Genomic DNA, 19047 nt, shown 5'->3' with positions numbered 1-19047 from the left:
TTAATGTGAAATTCTTGCTCCTTGTGGTATTCCAATGAAACCATGTGAGAGACATGGAACTCTTCAAATTGTGAAAAAAAAAATCATTTTTTATATTTATACATACCGGATATTCTACACATACTGACTAATGGAAGACCACAAATGACAACAGAAAATCAAGTGAAAGAAATTGGTAAGAAATAACTAACAAAGAAGAAATAATAATAAACAATGACCATCTGCAGCTTTTTTTTTTTTTTGGTTCTTTCTTGAATGGTGTCCACAAAAAGGATGTGCATGGTCTGCGGCAGCCCGGAATGTTCTGAGGCCTTACTCACTTTATAAATAACTAGGCCAAGGCGGACACGCACACAAACACACACACACAGACACACAAAAAAAAAAAAAAGCCTTGGACTCTCTGCATCGGTTCACAATGGACTTGTGCCACCAAGCTAGCTGTTAGCATAACAGCGAGAGCTTTAGACCCCAATTAGCACCATTAATGGCAATTCCAAAAAAATGTCATACTTTACGAGCCATGTATTATTGTTGAAGCCACGATCATAGTTGCGTTTTTATAACATCCAAAGCAATGCGTGTACCCATTTCAGCACATTAGCCACAGTAAGCATGTAGCACAACAACAGAAAACCAGCACAGAACGGCAACAAAATGGAAATTACTCTGAACGCCCACTATAGGGATTTGTAAGCAATTGTTTTTTGGGAACGGTCTACAAAAAGAGTCCAAATTTAGAGTCGTGCAACTTCAGTGTGGTGCCTCACTGTACGGCAACATGTTGGCCGGCACTCTCAGATCCACTTAACAGCCAGACGTGTAGAAAATTCATCTTTTGAAACACACTAGTTGAGCTGCCACAAAGCACTTTTTTCGTGTTTTAACAACCCTGCAAACCATTTTGAAACATTAGTGACTAGCATTTAGCCCAATGACAAGGAATGAACGCAGAACAACAACAAAATTGAAATGACTTAATATCTTTGTGGGTTTAACACATTTATAAAACATAAAACCATCTTACCCATATTTAGCCACTGTTAGCATTAAGCTTGACAACAGGAAATCGGCACAGAACGACAACAAAATGGAAACTAGCCGCATGGAAAACTGTGCATGACGTGAAGTAAGACTGCAACGTTTGAGTGCCGTTCCAGCGCACCTTTCCTGGTCAGAGGTCGGAAAAGTCCGACTTCCCACTTTCCTGGAATGCAGCTTACGCCATTGAGCTAATCGTTAGCCCCATTTAGCATCATCTTTGCTCACGTCAATCAGATTTCCCCCATTACTAATGTACATCTATGATTAAGAGCTCCAAATCACTTTATAAAAACGTCTTCTTTCACTCATATTAGCACATTAGCCACGTTTAGCTTTTAGCTCACTGTATTATTAGTCATTCAGTGCAAGCAGGTTTTCTTAACATGATTTTTGGGCATTTTCCTTCGACTTAAGTCCATCAGTCATCGCAAAAAGCAGGCTGCTAAGAAAAACAAGCGAGCGGCCACTCTGCATGTGTTTTATTGCGTTCATAACATTCATATATCTGCTTTATAGACACATTAGTGGCGCTGCTCCATATTTCCATGTCAATTGAAAATGCAGAGAGATTGGGATTTTGGAAAGAGTGACACAACTGGACAGCAAGGATGTGATCCTGGCCCGGAGGACGTTACGAGGCTAATCAATCTGCCACATTGCAAGCCTTCATCCCTCAAGACCGAGATAGACATCAGCCTGCTTTTTATCCGTCAGGCCCAACCGGCAAGGAATGTGCGGTGCTGAACAATAGCCAGTCACTGCCTTTGAATCATTCCCGTCGTACGAATGGAAAGCGAAGGCAAGGGGTGTAAAGTCCTGTTTGTCTCGATGTGGAAAATTGGATTGTGCTCGCAAAATGTGACCCACTTCTTCTCGCGCCACAAAACGGAGTAAGCACAGCCCTGGGATCGGCTCATTTTACCAAGGATTTTTTTAAATACGAAAAACGAGGCTGAAAAGACATACTACACACTTGTCAATTACCCTCAGAGGCCAGTCGTTGTTTTTCATATATAAATACAGTATATCATTCATGATTATTCCTAACCATTAATATGTCCTGAAAATCCGAAAAGCTTGTTCTTGCACCCCTTTAAAAAAGGTACAGGGAGTACCGTAGTCCATCACTAACCTACAGTAACAGTAGTATACGATAATTATAGTGAATAAGAATGGACAACTCTGAGTGTTTCCCAGCAAACAATTGTACGTTTGTGATTGCCAGACTCTGTTAAGTACATGCGTGGCAGCATCTGCAGTGCGCACCGTATGCCATGTTTCTGCTCTATGCAACTTCTCCTTAACAAGCATGAGCCTCATCATCCGAGGTCAATTTTTGTACTTGCCGTTCCAATTCACTGAAAACAATTGCACGTTTGTGATCATGACGTGGCTCCGTACAAGTGTCGGCCAGACGACCTCGTGTACTGCACTCCATATCTCCCTTGCGAAAAATAAACTAGAAAGAAAACTTGGTGTTTCCCAGTAAAAAAAAAAAAAAAAAAAAATATATATATATATATATATATATATATATATATATATATATATAAATATAAAAAAAAGCAGTTGTACCAATACCGAATATACGTGCTAGCATGACAAACTTGAACCGACTTGTAGCCTACGACTTTTCCAGTGAGACATTCCGTAACCATAGCGACATGTCACTGTAAACAAAGTTGTCCTTCTACACTCTGGTGGTCCATTGTGCTCTGGCTGTAGCCTGCCCGCAGTCATGGCGTTCCAGTGACGTTATACAGACATAGCGGCCGAATGCGAAGCGGATCTAATTGGTCGCTGTTCCACACTAACAGGATTGAGCGCTGCCGGCGCACTGCTGAGTGGCACTCGGTGTAATTCGTACGAGCAGGAACATGGTCTTTTTTGCCGGAATACACGCAACCTGCTGGGCAGAACGGGGCCGAACAAGACAACCGTGTGTCGGGGTTGCTCGGACATAAAAGGCCACGACGAGAGACCGTCAAGTTAATAATTGCACGTTTAGCTTTACTTCTTAATCCAGGGTTCTTGAAACTTTTTCTTGCAAGGCCTGCATATGGAAAATTGGAAGAATGCAAGGGCCACGTTAACATGGTTCGCCTTTATTCCATGTAACATGATAAAACCAATCCATCAGTGCTGGTAACGATATGCAAATAGAAATATTGTTATGTTATATAATGTATATAGCTGGTGTCGGACTGATACCTCCTACGTTATGTGTACATGTGTATTAGGGTGATGCGATATGGACAACATTTTACCTCTCTATATTTTTGCCAGATGATAATGATATTACTATGGGTTCATCAGAACTAAGCTTTTTTTTTAAGAAGACATAATATAATATAATATAATATGATATAATATAATATATGGAAATTTTATATTGGTCAGTCCACACGTGTGGGTGCTATTTTTTATTATAATATATATATTTTTTTTTAACAAATTATTGACCAATCTAAAGTGTTGAAAATGGCGTGCGCTCTTTGACGATGCAATGGTTATTATGGTTGAACAAACATGCCGTTTTAAGAGTTCCTGAAAAGCGTTCATTTTGGACGTATAAGGATTCCATCCGACGCCGGCAATATATTCTTTTAAAACCATGGCTAGGTGATAAAGCAAAGATTTTTTGTAGAACAGCAGAATTGATCCACCCATGTAGCGAGCAGCAGCAGAGTCCCATTTCCACATTCAGGACCAAAGAAGCAAATCCGTACAAATCTGACCTCGTCACAGAACAGAGTGGCGCAAACAATTTGGATTCTGAGGCGCGTCTTACCGAATGATGTGTGATTGGTTGAGAACAAGGAAATGAAAGATGATAACTAATAGTTTCTTCTTCTCTTCTCCTCCTTTGCCACTCAGTGTAGAAAGTATGTAAAACGATGCAGTCAAACCACACAGGCCACATCAATTGTTATTTTTAGTGCAAGTTGCAGGCCGCTGAAAAACAGAGGATGGGCCACAAAGGACCCTGGCGCCGTAGCTTGGACACCACTGGCTTAGTACAATTGCTTCATGGCATTTCATGTATCTTCTGGCCTCATTGCAGTTGAGATGTTTTGCCCCACAAGACGCCAACGAGCAAGTAGGAAGCTGTGGTGTGTCCAACACACAGTCGCGCCGCTGTGTCCATGCTGGCCCCGTGGTTTCCACGCTTTACTTAAGCCATGTTCACGCGTAGTTTTAGGGTGGCGTTTGCTAACCTTTATTGATCTAAAGGCTCACAGCACACCACCAAAGGAAAATGCCATAGAAAGCATATAATCCCGCTTGTTATCCATCCATCCATTTTCTCAACTACTTCTTCTCATTCGGGTCACGAGTGCTCAATGATCTGCTAAATATGACTCATAGAGAAAAAGTAAAAGGGGGGGGGGAGTGAAAGGATAAAATGTTCGCCTAGCTCTAATTTATCGAAAACATCAAACTGCCTTTTGATCACAAAGACACAATTGTTTGCGAGGAAACGCCAACAGTTGTCATTCGCTCACGCTTCGACTAAACGTCAAGCCACCTCGAGATTAAAAACATCAAATTGTTTAACGTGCAACAGGGGCGACAGAAATACTTGGGGTAACGAGCCTTGAGCTGCTCGACGCAGACGTTAGCATAGCAGCCTGCCCTGGTAAATTTCCACACTGAAGTCAATCTGTGCATTGATGCTCAATAAAGAGCCCCCGCCTCTCCCCTGGGGGTCTTTCTTTCAGCATGGTGGGATCTTGATGAGGCGCTCCGGGAGAGCGGCATTCCGCAACAATGCGCTCACAGCCACACACACATGCGCATACACACTTCCTGACGTTCAGACGTCACCTGGAAAAAAAAAAAAAAAGCACAAAAGCTCATCTCGCCGCCACGTCCTCCCCTCTCGGCGAACGATTCGACACCCCCGAAGCGCTAATGACTTGTTTCAAGTGGATCTCGACACCATGTTGTACTCGGAACGAAGCAGGGCGGACGCGCGGAGAGCAAGAAGCAGGGTCGCTCCAGTCAAGCATTTTTAGCTCGGGAGAGCCCCCTCCTCACATGATTAACAATTACCATTCAGCCAGCCTCAAAGGCAGTTTCACTTTTGGTCATTACGTTATGTGGGTGGGGCATGACAACGAAATGACTCTTCATGGTGCATCGTGGAATTTTTTGGGGTGTGAAATATTTTGCCGCCAAAAGTCCATTTGACTTAGGCCGGGTACACGCAAAGGCAATTGGGCTGTTTTTGCCCTGATTTTGACCCCACCCCTTCCGCCCAAGGATGTCAAACGCCCGACAATCTGATGTCTTAGAAGATTGTCCGATAAGATCATCCTTATGTCCAGAGGTGCACTAAAACATTTTGTTGTGCTTCTCCAACCAGCATCAGAGGTTGTTCTTTCGTGGATGAAGAGAGTTGAGACACTTCTGGGAATTTTTTATTAATGTGTGTAGTCATTTTGATATAAAGGAATAAACTTTTTTCATTTTGGGGGGGGGGGGTTTGCAGTTTTTATTTCCTAACTATAACAACCTAATTATACCAGAGCTACACAATGGCATCTTATTAAAAAAAAAAAAGCGGCCATTTTGTCACTTCTGTCGACTGAAAATGACATCACAACTGCTAAGGGCTCAGGTAACGACCAATCACGGCTGACCTGTTTTCTGAAGAGAAGCCGAGATTGGTCGCTACCTGAGCAGTTGTGTTGTCATTTTCAGTCGACAGAAGTGACAAAATGGCCGCCCCCCTGAGATGACTAAAAACAAATGGATTAACTCTTATTCCACAAACGCAATATTTATCAGAATGCCTCGTATCGACTATTGGGCCTGCATAGAACATATTCTTGATAAAAATATGTTTGGGTCGACTTCTCCTATAAATAAATGAACTGCAATATTTACGACCAAAAATGAGGCCATTGAGTGAATTTGCTCCGCTTCTCATGAGTCAATGATGACAACACAGTGGAGCAATGGGGGTAAAGAGCTGGAAGTGAAAGAGTGGCACAAAGAGGATTATGAGGGTCCAGCATTGGGGGGGGCTTTTGTCTGACTTTGAGAAAGAGTTCAGGAGTGCTACTCACACTAAATAGAAACATGAACAATTGCACACTAACCAAAAGACTCCAAAAGGTAAGACTTGCAGCACTTCAGTCAACTTCCATTTCTGTCATTTTTAAGGTAAGTATAAGAATGAATAAAGCTTCAGCATAACTTCCAGATGAATAATGTTCTAAATCAAGCTAAAGTTGAAAGTTTGACACATTGGGGCAGTCCATTATTGCAACCAGCCAACTGCCATTTCCAAGATGGATGCGGCCATGAAACCACACTTAACCGCTGAGTCGCAGAATGACAACGTTTCGCTTCCTCCTCCTTTGTCATCTGATGCACGCCGATTCGCCGAATGAGGACTTTCATCACGTCCTCCTATTGTGCAGCCAATCAAAGGACCAGTTCATGTTTTGTTTAAAGACAGTGTTAATACTCCATGTAAAATTGCGCATCGCGTAAAGCAACATTGACGATAATATCGGTGACGATATATATACACACATCACCCCCCGCCCCAATCCAGACTAGTAGAATAAAACTCAGGATTTACGTCCTGTATTGACTTTCTTGCTTCCGCCCCTTATGCATTAGACCAATCAGAGCAGAGAAGAGATGTTGTTCTTTAACTAGATCATTCGGCTATAAAATTAAAGCACATTAACGGCTCTTTGCCCCAATTCTCCCTATGGCAAAGCCTCACCATTTAAACTCTAAATACTTCACTTATGGGTCGTTTCAAACGGGTGATGGATAGCTTAATAGCTGCTTTTTGCTCTTTCGCCGCCTCTGCCCATCACACACACACACACACAAAAGAGATGTGAAAATGGCAGCGCATGAGACAGAAACCTGACCCACTTTGCTAGTGCTGTCCTCTTTGTGTCGCGAAGAGGAAGAAGAAGAAGAAATGACTCTGGGGGATTGACAAATATTATGACGGTCTGATTCAATCTCACACGACACGGAAATTGTAAATGTTTTAACGTTCAAGGAAAAACCCCGCTATGTAGCTTGGACTTTGCAAAAAAAAAAAAAAACAAACATTTCCAAGTCAACACTTTGAAATTCCTTGCAGAGACAAAAGAGACAGCTGCAGCCCAACGCCGTCGACGAAACGGGCATGCGGCGGCAATTATATCCAGCGTCCGCGTACAGCTGCTCGTCTCTCACAAAATGCCAGGATGTTGCCTCTCAGGCGTCAGCTCGACCGCGCGCCAACGGCGCTGAACCGCACCGGTTATCATCCAAAACACTCCAACAACAAAAGCCAGCGTGTTTCACTCCGGCTTGTATGAAGATACCATCTTCGATATGCAAATGTTCATGGTTTCCTTTCCTTTGTGCTTATAAATGTGGAATGAATACATGAAAGTGGTACAAAAGATCTTTGAGGCTTTCATTACTTAATTCCCTTGCCGATATGTATTTGACAAGTGTTTAGCATTATCTCAGTCATACTGAATCTACCAGGCAACCAAATTTGATTAAACTTTGTTATGTTCATGCTACAAAACAGACACTGCTACAAATTCTGAATCCTACGGATCCAATTTCATCCTAATCCAGACAGAAAGTTCGGAGTTCTTGGATCCGAACCCAGATCAAAAGTAAATCCATTTGGTCTTTGGTCACACTGACCAAATTTAAGACAAATCTGTATGAATGGAATTTGCGAAAGTGATCCAGATTACAAGACATTTGTCATCATACTAAAGCTGTGGCACACCATGCGACGCTTCTGCCTTTCAGTTTCGCCGGATTAAAAATATTATACATGCTTTTCAAAGTCAAAAGCAACCCAAAAGTCCCAAAATGGAGGGGAAAAAAACGGAATGGCGGACATTGAAGATCAACTGAGCAAATGTGTTTCGCAGACTTTTGTGTTAGAGCCAGAGAGTTAGCATGGGCTAATATTCCAAGAAAGCGCACGGTCTGCCGCTGTCTAATCTGCAATCTCGGCACACGCACACACACGCAAGTGAACACACACTCCTTTTTTTGCTGCAATAACATCCTGAGCTTTAAAGGCCCCCGCCAAACGACTGTGTTTAACTTGGCTCGAGAACAACGGCTAAAGTGTAGCGCTTTTGTTAAAAAACACAAATTGCGCTACATGGTCCTCTCTCTTAGCTAAGGGAAATGACAGCATGACTTCATGAACCTCCGCCATCACTTTGCACCACAGGAAGAACATCTTGCTGCTGCTGCTGATGATGATGATGTATTTCCTGGACTGTGCACCTGAAGCAACAAGGGAAGCGATGAAAACACCTTTGCTCAAAAGATTCCAATTTATGCAAGGACTCCTGCTCCAGCCGAAAGCCTTTTTTTCATCGTCTGTCTGCCAAAGTGCAGCAACCCAAGAGCCGGGCTCTATGAAGCGGGATTTTGCTGTGTTGTAGTATCTAGCTGTTGTCAGAGGTGGCAAATGAAAAGCCATGTATAGGGGAAGTCAACCCAAGCACACGGTAATTTTTTCAAAAATATGTTCTATGCAGGCCCACTAGTTGAAGCAAGGCATTCTGATTAATATTGCCTTTGTGGAATATGAGTTAAGCAGCAAAATGCACCCCTTTTTAGCCATCTTGGGAGGCGGCCATTTTGTCACTCCTGTCCACTGAAAATGACATCACAGATGCTCAGGGCTCAGATAACAAGCAATCATGGCTCATCTTCAGAAAACAGGTGAGCCGTGATTGGTCGTTACCTGAGCCCTGTGCAGTTGTGATGTCATTTTCAGTCGACAGAAGTGACAAAATGGCCGCCCCCCAGGGATGGCTAAAAACGAGTGGATTAACTCTTATTCCACAAACGCAATATTAATTAGAATGCCTTGTTTCAACTAGTGGGTCTGCATAGAACATATTCTGGAAAAAATATGTTTGGGTTGACTGATGTTTTCTGAAACTGAGCCATGATTGGTCATTACCTGAGTCCTGAGCAACTGTGATGTCATTTTCAGACGACAGCAAGTGGCAAAATGGCCGCCCCGTGAGATGTACAAAAACGTGTGGATTTGACTGCTTAACTCATATTCTAAAATTGCAATATTAACCAGAATGCTGTGTTTCGACCGGTGGGTCTGCATATAACATCTTGGAAAGACATTTTTTGGTTGACTTCCCCTATAAAAGAGTGTGTGCAACTATATTATCTCAGTTGTTAAGTTTTACTACCCATCTGAAAACAATAATACACTGTAGAGACCGATTTTTTTTTTTTTTTGAGTTGTGCCAGTTATAAGTCACAATACGATTGAAAGAGTTGTAAAAACATTTTTTTGGTCTAATTTTTAGTTTATTCGATTCCTTTTTTTTTTAAATCACAAAAAACAAGTATTTTACCAGGGACGTGTCATCTTTTTAATACCACGATACCCATTACTAGTGGGGCAGAACTGCGGAATAGTAACCAACTGCATGCCACTACTCGTGGCAATATAAAATTGTACAGGTTAACATCCAGCACTTCACCTGTCGTACTAGCAGTGCACAGATGTCGACTCATGTCCTTACGCACAGGGCGGTGAAGCAGTAAAAAGTCAGGAAAATGGTAGTCGACGGCCAGTGCGCAAGGGGTTACTGCCTGTAAAAGCCAACATTTGCCTGACTTCACAGAACAGATGGAATTGGGAAGAAGGCCAACATTCGTCACATGAAACATTTTCATGCTTTCTCCCCGTTAATCCTCTTTATCCCTGCAGGTCACGTGCGCGAGAGCGTTTGTCTGTGATTACACACGAGCACGCCGGATGATGCCGCGCCGCGCCGCGCCGCGCCGCGCTCACCAGAAGTTATCGTCCGCATCAGAGCAGAAGAGCACCTGCTGCCACCAACACAGCTCTGCTATCAAAGTGAGCAGGTGCTGAGTGACATCCAGGTGAGCTACCAAGCTGCAAAAGCGTCCCGTGGACTCGGCCTTTGTGGGCTTGCCGTGTTTATTTCAACTGAGCAAGGCGCCGGTTACAGTGAATGAGCGCCATGATCAAAAGTTCATTCATCCATTGATCATACTGAATACGTCATCATGTAATTCAGCAGGGTAAAAAAAAAAAAACTACGCGTGTGCGTGTAATCTCTCTTTTTTTGAGCCAACATCTTTAATTGGCCAGATGATTGTGCGTGTGCGTGTGTGAGTCCTCAGAGGCTAAGCATGAGACCTCTGGTGCTCCTTACAACAGGCTTAAGCTGATGAAAGCCTTTCATGCAACATGGCCGCCACATCACCACGCCGCGTGAACAGATCGGGCGAGAAAAGACCAATCGAAGCGACGATTAGCCCCCCGACGGGGCGGTGGAGGAGCCTCGACGGGGGGGCGGCTCCCGGGACTTGACAGCCATTTAGTGCGCTTTAAAATGTTTAATTGGAAGCTTCAACAATTTGGAATATGCGTGTGCCCTGGGCGAACCGATTATTTTGGCGATGAGTACATTTCTGTTTATTTCTATCGTGCATAGTGGCAACTCTCATGAACAACCGGCAAAAAAAGCTATGACAACACTTAGATAACGTTCACCCGTATGCTGATGTGTGACGTTTTTTTTTTTCTATATGTGAATTAGGGTTCACAGCCATTGTCTTGTGCACATTGGTGATGATCAAGAACACCTGGCAAGGGTTGTGCACTGTGCAGTACTGCATTTATCATATGACACACACATAAATTGCACTTGCGCATGACCTGGACTGTTCTTTACCTTTGTAGGTTATTGTAGTCATTCGGTTCATTACTATTGTACAAGGTGGTGGTTATTATGACTAACTGGCTAGAGGAGCCATCGCATTCATTCAATGACACATTAGACAGCCATCTGAAAAATAAACTGGATTTCTTGTTAACGCATCTTCATCTTTTTACGGCATTGGCTGGCTAAAGGCCAACCCGGAGAATGGAGTACTCTGGCCGACACACACATACATACACACACTGTGAGAAATGCCCACTAGTGATATTTACATTTACATTTCGTCGGTGCAGAGGGGTCAGTTTATCTCGGGGAACACGGCTGCAAATGCTGCTGTATTTTGACAAATACACCTAAGAACGCTAATGCATTCAATGATGCGTATTCAAATGCGTGTAAAATCTCAAGACTGTGTGTGTGTGTGTTTATTATAAAAATAATAACCGAGCAAAAGGCCATGATGAGATTATCTTTGGCTGGATTGTTTGTTGCTTTTTGATAACACAAACAAGCTCCAGCTGCCTTTTCTGGCAGTGCACTTGGCCCTCCTTGAGCCCCCATGATGGTACCATGCGGGGCCCCCGCTTGCGCCCCCACAATGGACGTCCGACGGGCCCGACTCGAACAAGAGCTCCTTTTCTTCTGCTGAATGCCCGGATGAAAGCGCCAACTGCAGCAGCCGTTCCGTTGGCCGCGGCTTGGAATTGATTCACACGTGACACTCCAGCGCAATGAATCCATCGTGTCAGCAATAAATCCATCATGTCAAGACAGTGGCAGCAAGCAGACAACTGGCCATCGCTGACGTCGCGCACGCTAGTTAGTTAGCTTAATGAATTGCTAAACTTTGCCGCTATGTCTAAGTCAAAATCGTTGCTATTTTGTCTAGCATACGTTACGTACCAATTTGGTACCAAACTCTTGAGGGCGGATTTCTTATTGAAAGAGACCTAAAATGGCCGCTTGAAAAACAAAATGGCAGACTTCCTGTTTGTTTTCAACCATAGCTTCTTGAGACTTTTTTGTGAGTCTATTCATGATAAAAATGTTGACCAAAGTTCATGGTGGCACATCAAACTGATTTCGGCGGCTGAATTTTCAGAGGAAAAAAACGAATGCGCCTGTCTCATCTTTTCTGGCGAGCTCTCAAACGTTGTTGATGACAAAAACTCAACACGCTCCCAATTTTACATCCAACCTCCATTAGTATATATGGTTTAAATTTGGTAGCAGTCAGACAAAATCTCTACTCAACTCAACTTTGTTTATAGAGCACTTAAAAAATGAGTGGCAGCTATTAACAAAGTGCAGTTGTAGTGTACATAAGATCAAGCATTCATCTTCTGATTTATCCTCAATAGGGTCAAACACAATACATATAATAATAAAAATGACTACATAAATACGCCAAAAATTCAATAAACAATATTATTTTCTAATTAAATGATACAAGAACAGCTCCTTTCACATTTGCATTTAGCATACAGGAGGTCCAGATTTTTATTTCCTCTTACATACACTACATGTGTCAATATATGAAGGCGCCAAAATGCTGACATTGTAATATCTCGATCACAGCGTGCATGACGTCACTCGCTGCGAGCTGAAGATGACTTGAATGTAAACAAACGCCATTTTCTAGATGAGGTTAGTTTGTCCGTTGGCGAGTAACACACATATTAGGAATGGTTTCAAATCTCAGGTCCCATTTACCCTCTCTCGTATTTTCACTTTACTTCATTTCAGCACTGGCTCTCCCTCTCCCTTTCCGTACCTTTAGGACAAGTTCGGCTTGAAAGGACCCCCGGCATGACTAAAATGACCCAAAAATGGACGCTTCATGTCAAAATGGCCAACTTCCTGTGTGCTTTGCATCATGACTTCTTCAGACTTTTTTTGGGTAGGCCTACTTATGATAGATATGTCTACCGAAATTCATGTTGCCTACGGCCTAATCAAACCGGCTTCAGGGGCTCAATTATTTGTCTTCACTTCATGAGCCAGTTTCCTGTTTCATGGCAAGAGGTCAAAATCAACTGCCGTGCACCGCTCTACATATGACAAAAATCCCTCGTAATTTAGCAGCGTCCATCTTTCTAATATACTGTTCATGCTTTACATTTGATAGCAAAACCCCTTCCATGAGTCAGTCTGTGAAGGACCCTTGGAAATGACCAAAATGATGCTAATACGGCATCTTAAAAAAAAAAAAAGGCCTGTGTGTTTTCACACATCTTTTTGAAACTTTTTTGTAGACCTATTCATCATACACATGCTTAGCAAATTTCATGTTAGCAAGTCCCACTTGAAATACATTTTAAAATCTGGTTTCAATTGCTTTAATGCAGTCGTACGGTTTTCTTTACTGCATGTAAACATGCTGAATGACTAATGTTTCCCGTAGTGGGAAGGCTTGGATGGATAACCCCAGATAACCTTGGGGGTGGAGGGGTTGTAGTTAGGGCAGGGCCCACAGAAGAAAGAGGAGGTACAATGTGAGATTCCAAAAGGGGGGTGCTGGGCAGTGGTGTAAACAATAGAAGATAAATTGCTGCGCTGGAGCTGAGCTGAAGAAAACAGAGAGAGTCTGGCCGGAGGCCTGAGGTGGTCACATGACCATTGGGTCAACAACAGCAACCACAAACTGGTTCTGTTAATAGCACACACTTTATTTTATTACACTAACTTGTAACTGAGGACTGCCGAAATGGAGACTTCCATCTTGGATGGAACTCGAATGACCAAATATGGGAATTTTGGGACGAACAAACAAGAATACAGTTTTAAATATATACGATATTATTTTTTAAATTTACTATACTACTTTGTTACACCAACAAAAAAATTCAAAAAAATTAAAAATGTAGGTTTAATGAAGAAAGTATTATTATGCTTTCATCTGAAATATAACAGAAAATTTTTGTATTTTATTTTATTTTTTTAAATCGCATTTTACAAAAAGTAAAAAATAAAAAAAATAAAATAGAATCTTGCAAAAACATTATTCCTTTCTTAAAATTATAAATACAATTTTATTAAAACAAGAAACAGTTGCAACACAGCTTAAATGAGCTATGTTATTATACTAACGAAATAAAAGAAAAATCCTGTAAGTTTATGAAAAAAAGTATATAAAAACTTAAGAAGATACTGTCCCGCAGTCATCTTAATGACAATTATATTTCAATATTTTAAAAATAGTTTTTAAAAATTGCATTTTAATTTTTAAAAATGTTTAAAAAGTCTAATTTTGACAAAAATCTACGTTTCACAAAAAAAAACATTTACATTTTTTTTCCCATACACAAGTCAAGTGAATGATTTTTTTCATATTAAAAATTGTTTTTTTTAAAAAAATCTTTTCCTATTTTTTTTTATAAATATCAAAAGGTGTGGCCTCAACCGGTGGGCTAGAATGCTGCAGTGAGAACTAAAAATCGCACGGACGAAGCACAAGTGAATTACACTAAAATCCATTCTAAATATACCGGTAATGAGCATAATGTATGCCGATGATGGGATGGAAATGGATGCACCACATGCTGTGGACATGCCACATGTTTGAAATATTGCTGACTGCTGCATTTGATTACAACAAAAGGCAAGTAAGGGGAAAAAAAACTATTAGGGCTGTGTATGAAGCGGACATTGTTCGAGTCCAGCAGGAGACCGACTACATCCTTCCACAATGGCTTCTCTGTCGATAACACAGAAATTGCCACAAATTCAATAACAAGTCGCTGGTGGTGGAGGTGCTGCTGCTCCAGAGCCGAACAACACAACAACAATGACTTAACAGCTTTGCAGTGTCACACCCCTGAAGCGAGACTTCACTAAAAACCATATCTTTGATCTGCATTTAAAAAAAAATAATGGGGCAGCTGAAAATACACAGTTTCTACTTACACTTGACATATGAAAAAGGACAGTTCAAGTATTTATTTGATATTAGTGTGGGAGTCTATACTAGCATCTATATATAATAAAGTATAGGATTTACAGAAGTATTTTTTTATTCAATTAGAAATTGCCTAAAGGTAAACACGAACAGTAACATTTTTTGTATGGGCCTCATTGCGTTGAGCATATGATGGCCTCCTTTTTTTCCTCTCTCTTTGTTGTTGTTATGGCAGTTTAGTTTGTTGCTTATATATTTTATCATTATAATAAAACGAGAGAAATTGTAATTGCATGAGGTTTCGAGTGAGGGAATAAAGGAGGATCCATTATATTCTTATAAAAAAATGTGTATATAGTATGCAGGTCAAAGAAGCAATAACTGACAGTAGGGTAGCTACCCAAAAGTTCTAGAGAGAAAGAAATACAAGTAATAGCTAATTAAAAACTGTATAATACATTAGAATATTTTGTTTCAAATCATCTTTTGCCTTTGGGCGTTTTACAGGACACAGTTTATATGCAATTGGTACGTGAACCATCTATTGCAGACATGTGAAGGCGTTTTCATGATGAAACAATCACGTGTTGTCTATTATTATAAATGGTTACTGTAATTTATTAGTTGAATTAATGGCTACAACATGACGAAAGAAAATGTGTTGGGGCGTGGGGGGTGAGAACAAATCAGAGCTCTCAAGTGTTTGGAATTGAAATGTCCCAAGTTTTCTGTAAGATTAGATGGAAGGGAAACAGACTTTGTGCAACTAGGATATTCAAATGAAAGCACCCATGCATGTAAAAGCTCCAATTCTTACCTTTTTATGTCTGTCTTTGAATGGCAAGGCGGGCCAGGGCATCTCCTGCAGAAAGTCCTGCCACTGCTTCTGCTCCTGGTCCGACGAGACAAAAACCACCTCCAACTGGTCTCGGTGCTCCGAAGTCTGCTTGAAGCGGCCGTAGAAGTCACACAGGCTGCCGTTGAACTGCCGGCACGGCGCGTTCAGGCCGCAGCCGAAGAAGAGGCCGAGCAGCGACACCCGCTCGCCCAGCGCCTGCACGTCCACCTCGGCTTTCTCGCGGTTGACGAGCCGCTCCCCGAGCACGCTCAGCAGAAGCTCCGACATCTCCGCTCCCGTGGCCCGCAAACCGCGGACAGGTCGCCGACGATTCCCCCCGCCTAGCTCCGCGCGGTCCGACGTGAGTTTAGTTTTTGGGGTGAGCTCCTCCGGGCCCCCTGCGAGCGAGGCGTCGCGGTGTGTCTCCCCCGCCTGTGAATCTTCGTCCGCGGGTACCGTGCACAGGAATGTGCCGCACTTAAACGCGTCCACTCTCGCTCACAGTGTGGCGTGACTCGATACTGGCTGTCGATATCCCGACACGCGTACTTAAATGACAATACAATCGATTCCCCTGGTAAAGAGCAATGTTTTGTGTATCTTTTTACATTTTAAAAATGTAATTATTCTTTTTTTTTCTAAATTCAGTCACAGGACTGTAACACACCTTGCTAGTAATGTAGTGTGGGTTCATTTTATAATCAATACCCATGACAAATTACTAACATTTTATTTCTTTAAAAACATTCTTTAACCCTTTGTGCGTATGTGTGTGGCGGGGGGGGGGGGGGGTTGTAATAAATTTGGAAGCAAAAATTTTAGCACTTTGGTGGGAGTCTGGGATGTGGTTATCGCAAACCATACCAAAAATATGATACTCTTGATTAAATTATAAAATGTCAAAGTATTTTGAATTGTAATAGCATCGTACCATACTGAAAGGTCGATATATTTTTTTGTAAAATTGTGTTTTAAATATTTTACTTCTCAATTATTTTAAAATGTAGTTACATACAGTAATCTCATCTGTACTTCTGCGCTTGTGAGGCGGGTTGATACTGTAATGTCGCTATCCCGATACCATAAGGAAATGATGTTACTTTGATACTAAAATCAATACTTGGATAAAATGTCGATATTTTATTCATTAGTTATTCTTGAAATATTAATTCGAGGGTATTTTCCTATTTGAAAGTGGCAAATTTCAAAAGAGTGACAATTTAACCACTATTGGCCTAAAAGTTAAATTGCTGGTCGGTGGGATTCCAGCCTCTTCCCCATTCCAAAAACATTTATCGAAAACTCTAAATTTGTCCATAGATGTAAAGTGATACTGTTGCGAGTGATTATGTTTTCGATCTTTAATAATAACTTGCAAAAATACTCATACTCGCTCACTCACTCACTCACTCACTTACTTACTTACTTACTGTCACTATTATTTCACTTTAAACTGAATTCCTGTTTAAACTATAATCCAGGCTCGAAATGCTAATTTGAAACCCTAATCCTGTATTGAAACTCTACAACTTTGAAGGGCTCATAATGGTGGGTAGATTAATACAAATAACATTCATAGTAACACAGGCAGATTGTATGTAGTGCTGCAAGTTTCATCATGCATATCAAATACATCTTTGAATTTTTTAGTTATTTACACTTAATACAATTTAGTTAGAAAAGTTTTTATTTTTATGTAGGAGTTTCCTAAGGTATCGACGAGACTGGCAGTATCGACCATAATAACTTGACTTCACAGCTGCGTCTGCGCGCTTCATCTACACTCACAAGACTTCCTGTCACGTGATGCTCCATAATGAAAGCACCTAACACGCAGTACACGCCATGGATATTTACATTAAAAGCTTTAATAACATGCAATAACGTTATTTTCGTGTCCCCTATGTCGTATTTTTTAGCCGTAAACAACTACAAAATACATTACAGTATACAATATTGTTCAACACACGAATGTACTCATATACCACGACGACAGCTCGCCATCTAGTGTTCACAGAAGAAACCTACACGTAGTAGGTTACTTAAAACGAACAAATACATTAAATACATATAGCCACATTTGAAAACAGAAATACATTTTTGAAATGCATCTTTCTTTAATGAGATTTTAATTTATTACATTTTAGTATTTCAATCACTATGATGAATATACAGCATTTAATCTGGAGGAATTTAATGAAAGTGTGCAAGTGTGTTGCTGTAGCGCTTAGTTTCATTATTAATTAATCATTATGAATGTACGCAAAAACAGATTGATGTCCATTGATACATGTATGTTCTTAAATTGTGATGACAAATACCTGCATCAGGCAAGACTTTATTAAATGCGACAACAAGACACGAACACAGATCATTACAAAAAAAGCGTTACATCGTCACTGGATTGCGTGTAATTAAGAAGTGCTTTACTGTGGGTCTTCGTTTATTCGATAATGGCTGAAGGCACATGTTGTCGCGCTCAGTCTTCAGTGAACATCATCCTCACTAGATCCTCTTTGAAACATTCCTCCTCCACCAACCTCTGAGGCTGAAAATACACACACATACACACAGACACGAAAGAAGAAGTGACTACAGTGTGCGCGCGCGTGTTTCTTACAGTGCCGTATCGCAGCAGGGTGGGCACCGCAGTCAGCTTCAGCGTCTTCTTGAACTCGTTGCTTGGGTCCTTCCAACTGCATAGAAAACAAGCGGCATTAACGTTCATATCCTACGCTTGAAACCCTACTCTGAATCCCAACCCAGGCTTGAAACCCTACTTTGAATCGTTGATGGTGTGTGAATCGTCTTTATCAGCTGATGTAAAGACGAGTCACACACCACCCATGTGACACTCTGAAGAAAGTGAAAGTTTTCGCCGAAACATGTCAGGTAAATCATAAACTAAAAAAATCACCTGTCGGAGACATAAGAAACAACGATCCCAATTGCATTAAAAATCGTATACAAGGGAGGAACACATATCAAAAATCCCGTGTAAACTTTAAAATAAATAAATAAATAAATACTGACTATTTCTTTTCACCAACTTGACAGTAGATGAAGACCGAGCCCTGGGGGAGTGCACTCATTGCTCCCTTTAAAATTGGCTCAGCTGCATTGGAAAAAAGGAGAACCGTTATGAACAAGTCTTTTTCCAGATTCCAATATAATAATAAAAATAATACATTCATACCTTTGACACAGTCTGGACACCAGCTCTTGCCCTGCTCGTCTTTGTCGCCACAGAAGTAAGCAAAAATATCTTTGCCAGGTCTGTCTTCTGCAGCTTTGCAGAATTCGCTATAACCATGCACATTCACTTGTTCGTACTGGGCCATGGTTCGGTTCGGCGAAGGTAGTCTTGCGTTTGACGAAAGTGAAGCGAAGGGAAGAATTGGCGTCTGTGGCTTGTGCTGTCAGCTGCTGTCGTGTTTGCCAAGGTAGGAAAACGACTATAGTTCTCCAGTGCTTGGAAAAATGTGACAGAAGCACTTCCGGTGTAGTGATGTATCCATTACCGTTTTGTTGTTGGG

The 19047-nt window shown here is 41.4% G+C and overlaps 2 protein-coding genes across 2 annotated transcripts in view; both read right to left on the bottom strand.

Annotated features, from left to right (window-relative positions):
* The window catches only part of nxn (nucleoredoxin), a 35411-nt gene extending 19390 nt beyond the window's left edge, over positions 1–16021 (bottom strand). The window contains exon 1 of the mRNA XM_086036548.1: positions 15491–16021. Coding sequence (XP_085892674.1) covers positions 15491–15799 — 309 coding nt within the window. The 5' untranslated portion in view covers positions 15800–16021. The remainder of the gene's footprint in view (positions 1–15490) is intronic.
* Positions 16022–17604: 1583 nt separating this feature from the next.
* On the bottom strand, positions 17605–19034 carry txndc17 (thioredoxin domain containing 17). The gene is made up of 4 exons (XM_086035739.1): positions 18708–19034; positions 18545–18626; positions 18132–18207; positions 17605–18059 (listed from the first exon to the last, which is right to left on the bottom strand). Exons 1-4 carry the CDS (start codon positions 18850–18852, stop codon positions 17991–17993), a joined length of 372 nt encoding a protein of 123 aa, XP_085891865.1. The 5' UTR covers positions 18853–19034; the 3' UTR covers positions 17605–17990.
* Positions 19035–19047: the final 13 nt, after the last annotated feature.

This window comes from Filicampus tigris, chromosome 7, assembly GCF_054856515.1.
Source record: "Filicampus tigris isolate MCC_2025a chromosome 7, RoL_Ftig_1.0, whole genome shotgun sequence".
NCBI classification, from domain to species: Eukaryota; Metazoa; Chordata; class Actinopteri; order Syngnathiformes; family Syngnathidae; genus Filicampus; species Filicampus tigris.
Note: the sequence above shows the minus strand (reverse complement) of the source record. Positions and strands in the feature narration are given on the sequence as shown.